The following is a 5,000-nucleotide window of genomic DNA, read 5'->3' as shown; positions in this document are numbered from 1 at the left end:
AGTCTTTTAGGTCACTAGTCTTTTAGGTCAGCAGTCTTATAGGTCACCAGTCTTTTAGGTCACTGGTCTTTTAGGTCACCAGTCTTATAGTTCACCAGTCTTATAGGTCACTACTCTTATAGGTCATTAGTCTTATAGATCACTTGTCTTTTAGGTCATTAGCCTTATAGGTCACTAGTCTTATAGGTCACTAGTCTTATAGGTCACTAGTCTTTTAGATCACTAGTCTTTTAGGCTACCAGTCTTGTAAGTTACCAGTCTTTTAGGTTACCAGTCTTTTAGGTTCCCAGTTGTATAGGTCACTAGTCTTTTAGGTCACGAGTCTTATAGGTCACTAGTCTTTTAGGTCACCAGTCTTAAAGGTCACCAGTCTTGTAAGTTACCAGTCTTGTAAGTTAACAGTCTTATAGGTCACTAGTCTTTTAGGTCACCAGTCTTGTAAGTTACCAGTCTTATAGGTCACTAGTCTTATAGGTTTCTAGTCTTATAGGTCACTAGTCTTATAGGTCACCAGTCTTGTAAGTTACCAGTCTTGTAAGTTACCAGTCTTATAGGTTACTAGTCTTTTGGTCACCAGTCTAGTAAGTTACCAGTCTCACTTTTGGTTGAAATATGACGTGTTTTGGTGGTTGAAGTGCATTTTACACCAAAGTATAACTGATGTGCTGAGGCCAGTGTTTCAAAAGCACAGTGTGGACACAGTATGGGGACCACTGTAAACATCATTTTAAAAAACAGTATGTATAAAAAAAATGAAGGAAACCCAACATCTGCTGTGACGCGGCATCACCGTGTTCTACACAGGGTAGAAATATTTCAAATTGTCCCAGACTTCTCAGGCCACAAGCTTTGGGGGGGAAAAAAACACCTGATATGTAATGGGGTGGAATATCAATTTGCAGCCAGAGACAGAGGAGGACACTGGCCCCATAAATCCCAAATATGTTCGGCACATAAAACTTGGTAGCGGATGGTGTTTGTTGAATGTGCACCGACTCCTGTTGCCCATGCTCACACGCCCAGTGTTGCTTCCCTTTTCGCAGACAGCCTTTCGTGACTCTTCCCTCCATCCTCAGGTCTTGTCAGTGCCCCACCGAAGACTCGTGTGCTGCAGTCGTCTCTTCGAGGTGACCGACATCAATAAGGCCCAGAAGCAAGCTGCTCACCAGAGGGAGGTCTTCCTCTTTAATGACCTCATTGTGGTAGGAACCTACCAGCTCACCCCCGAACCTGCTCCCTCACTTACAGAGTGCACTGTGGTGTCCTGGGGGTAGTGGTAGCTCAGTGGTTAAGGTACTTGACTTGTGATCAAAAGGTTGCGGGTTCAAGCCCTACCACTGTTGGGCCTCTGAGCAAGTACCTTAACCCTCAATTGCCCCTGTTGTGCTCACTCATAAGTGTAAGTCGCTTTGGATAAAAGTGTCAGGTAAATGTAAATCATGGTAAACAAGGTCCTTCAGACCTAATAACAAAAGAGCCTCCCTGCAGCTGTTCCATTTTGAATTCTGCTGTGCTGAAATGTTTTTTATGTTTTTTAATGTTGTTAAGAGGAAATGTCCCTCGGTACCTCAGAGCTGGTAATTATCAGGATTCTCCTTCATAGTTGCAAGCATTTATTGCCCTCATCGCTGTAGCTGCCTGCCATTTCGTCATGTTGGCAGGGCAGTTTGGGGCAGGACTGTGCTTAGCCCTGTGTTTCGCAACGCCCTGCAGAGACATCATCCTTCATCCATTGTCCACTTTGGGAGCGAAACTTTTGAGGTCAACAACAGTCCTCTTCTTCCTGCTCGCTTCACTTCTCTGGATAAGTCATTAATTTGGTCAGAGTCATACAGAATGGCTCCTGAATTTAATCACAGATTAACCATCTCTTATAATTAATGCACCCATTAGGGGGACTCAGAGGTTATCGCACCCATGTATTAAACTGTTCTCATAATTACATGTTCCCGTTTTAATCTCCTCGAGAGTGAGGAAAAAAATCAAAGTGAGTTTTTTTTTTTTATACAGGTATTGAGCAGAAGTCATAGTGCCCAGGGGGGGCTGTCTCACACACTCATTCCAAATCGCTGATCTGTACAACCAAAGTGTTGATTTGGCACAAAAGGGAAAAACCTCTAATTACGCAAATCGTTAACCTTCCCATTTTCATTATAAAATGAAGGTCATGAAGTTAGAGATATGAAACATGGGAGAAAAAAAAACAATAATTCGAAGGCTCTAACAGGTATGGGTCAGCCGCGTGTGATTATGCACTACTCTGTTAGTTAGGCTTACGCAAGGTTTGCGGCATTAATTACAGAGAGACTGGATGTTACTCTTTTTTAGAGGTGCTCAGCACTCCTGGATGTCAGAGTGATGTATAGTTTTAATACTCCACCTTTGTGACTGAGATTCTAGGACATGCACTAAGCAGACAGAAGTCTCTCATCTCTCTTTGTATCTGTACAGCAGCCTTTTCTTTCTTTCTTTTGCTCTCTCTCTCTCTCTCTCTCTCTCTCTCTCTCTCTCTCTCTCGCTCTTTGAGTTAATGGCAGTATTCCTTTTATCCACATGTAAAAAACGCTTCAGTAGCCACATGGGCCGTTCACTCCCAGTCCTATGAGTCCTCTTTTGAAGTCCATGAAACTCATGCACTATCCTGCAGTTTTGGGATTTGTAGTCTTCGCTTGGCCGGAGTGCTGGGGTTTGTAGTCTTTGGTTTGCGGTGTTTTTCTTGACCTTGTAATGCGCGTTCTCTTCTGATCCTCAGATACTGAAGTTGTGTCCGAAGAAAAAGAGCTCAGCTGCCTACACCTTCTGCAAAGCCATGGGTCTTTTGGGCATGCAGTTCCACCTGTTTGAAAACGAATGTAAGGCCACCCAAGCTCTCCACTATTGCTATTTGTTATTATTAATGTCAAGTGTTTGTTTGTCTATTTATGATTATTAATAACAATGAGAAGAAGATGGTTAGGGCAGAGCTCTATATAGTGGTTTAAACCCAAAGAAGGAAATAAAATCATGCAACTGAGAAAGAGAAAAAGGTTGAGAAAGAAAAAAGGTGAAAGACAAAAACAATAATGTGAGTAATTATGTAGGAGGACTGGCTGGATCTACCCACACTGTAGGCTGTGCAGTACGGCGAGGTGGGCGGGCCTGAGGCCCCTCAGCCTCTGCACAAACCTTCCCCCTCTGGGTCTACAATGACCTTGTTTTAGACAGGAATCCTGTGCAAAATTAGAGAGGAAATATCAAACATTTAGTTGCAACTAGGAGGATATGTCATTTTCCCATAAACTGCCCCTCTCTCTCTGTTTCTCTCTCTCTCTCTCTCTCTCTCTCTCTGTCTGTCTCTCTCTCTCTCTGTCTCTTTCTCTGTGTCTCTCTCTGGCCCTCCCTCTTTCTGTCTGTCTCTCTCTCTCTCTCTTTCTCTCAGCAGCTGTGCTTTAATTAAGTGCTGTGAGATCGTTGCCACTTATATTTTACTGTCTGCTCTCGTCTGTTGTGATTGAGCGATTCGATTGGGCGCGAGTAGTGTGAAATCCAAACAAACATTTGAGCGTGCATGTCCAGTGAGTGCAGCTGCTGCCAAAGGGGCGAGCAGGCAACACACAACAAAGGCAACTGAGTTACTGCGGGGCAAATTTGGTTAATACACAGCCTGTGTGCACATGTGTGTGCGTGTGCATTTGTGTGCGTGTGTGTGTGTGTGGTTTGATCTGTAAATAAAGGACGATACATGCAGACGTGCTACAGGAAGCCGGTAATGTCAGAAGCTGGTGTTGCAGTGGGAGAAGCCCTCTCTCAAGCCTGGGTTTCCCCACATTTAATCACACACTCTAACATCACTGGCTACACATTTACTCCAGCTGGACTCAGAATGAATGTCATCAATGTTAACCCAGTTCCGGTGGTCTGATCGCGGCACTGAACACATAATGGACCTTTCTTTTGTGCTGTTATGATAAGAGAGTGAAAAAAATCCTTTTGCTCTCTTTCCATTTCTCTCACTGTCAGACTATCCCCATGCGATAAGCATCGTGTCTCCAGTCTCTGGCTCAGATAAGAAGCAGGTCCTGAACTTTTGTGCCCAGAGCTCTGAGGAACTGCTCAAGTTTGTGGAAGACCTGAAGGAGTCCATCGCTGAGGTGACCGAGATGGAGCAGATTCGCATTGAATGTGAGTATGTAAGGGCTGGTGAAAACGAGTGTGTCGTGTGTGTGTGTGTGTAGAGGGTTACATGTGGAGTCGATACTATGGACATGTAGCTCCACCAGGCTCTAGCAAATTGAATCACTATGGGAACGTGATGGGGTAGGCTTCGCAGCTGCCAGTGAGGCATGCTCTGCTTCAATGGGAGAAAGTTCCGGATAAGCTTCCTGCGAGATATGATTTTAAAAAACTGTACAGTAAGGGATGAGGGTGACGGAAAATCCTGGCTTTAGCCAGTTTTTCAATTACGCAGGAAGTGAAATTCCCATGCCTCAGTAAACATGTTTCTTGTTGGTTTTGTGTGTGTGTACGTGTGTAAATGCGTAGGTGTTTTTGGGGGGGCGGGTTAGTTAATTCTTGATTGTCTCATTTTTGTTTTAATTATAATTAAAATTACATTTTAAATTCTCATTATTAATTATAATTAAGTGTGTCAAGTACGCATGGATCAGTCAGCACAGAGCCACAGTTTGAAACATAATTCGTACTTAGTGAGGCGTCTCAGAGCTCTTTCCTCGGTGCCTGTGCTGGAGCCAAAGTACCGAACATCGCTGCACTTTTCTGCCGTGATATCACAGGTTCTCAGCCAGAAATCTTGCTTGGTCTGGAACCAACACACCTACGAGGCGACTGGCACCTCGTAAAGTTGGACGGTTAGATACGTCCTCAAAGAGAGAAGCAAACTGTACAGACGAAGAGCTCGTTCTGTTGTGTAGTTTGCATGAAGTCTTCCAACTTCTGTTTCTGTATGATACAACACCCACAAGCACTTGCGTAATGGCGGGGCTCTCGAGCCAGTGGAAACA

General features: G+C 44.1%; 1 protein-coding gene across 5 annotated transcripts in view; it reads left to right on the top strand.

Annotated features, from left to right (window-relative positions):
* The window catches only part of iqsec3a (IQ motif and Sec7 domain ArfGEF 3a), an 83,988-nt gene that overhangs the window by 69,146 nt on the left and 9,842 nt on the right, over positions 1-5,000 (top strand). For all 5 annotated transcript variants that reach the window (XM_035528639.2, XM_081723758.1, XM_081723756.1 and 2 more), the window contains 3 exons: positions 1,077-1,202; positions 2,753-2,852; positions 4,000-4,161. In XM_035528639.2, the coding sequence (XP_035384532.1) occupies positions 1,077-1,202; positions 2,753-2,852; positions 4,000-4,161 (388 nt within the window). The remainder of the gene's footprint in view (positions 1-1,076; positions 1,203-2,752; positions 2,853-3,999; positions 4,162-5,000) is intronic.

This window comes from Electrophorus electricus, chromosome 11 (assembly GCF_041902795.1).
Source record: "Electrophorus electricus isolate QZ-2024a chromosome 11, ASM4190279v1, whole genome shotgun sequence".
NCBI lineage: Eukaryota > Metazoa > Chordata > Actinopteri > Gymnotiformes > Gymnotidae > Electrophorus > Electrophorus electricus.
The sequence above is the reverse complement of the archived record's forward strand: the minus strand, read 5'-3'. Positions and strand labels throughout refer to the sequence as shown.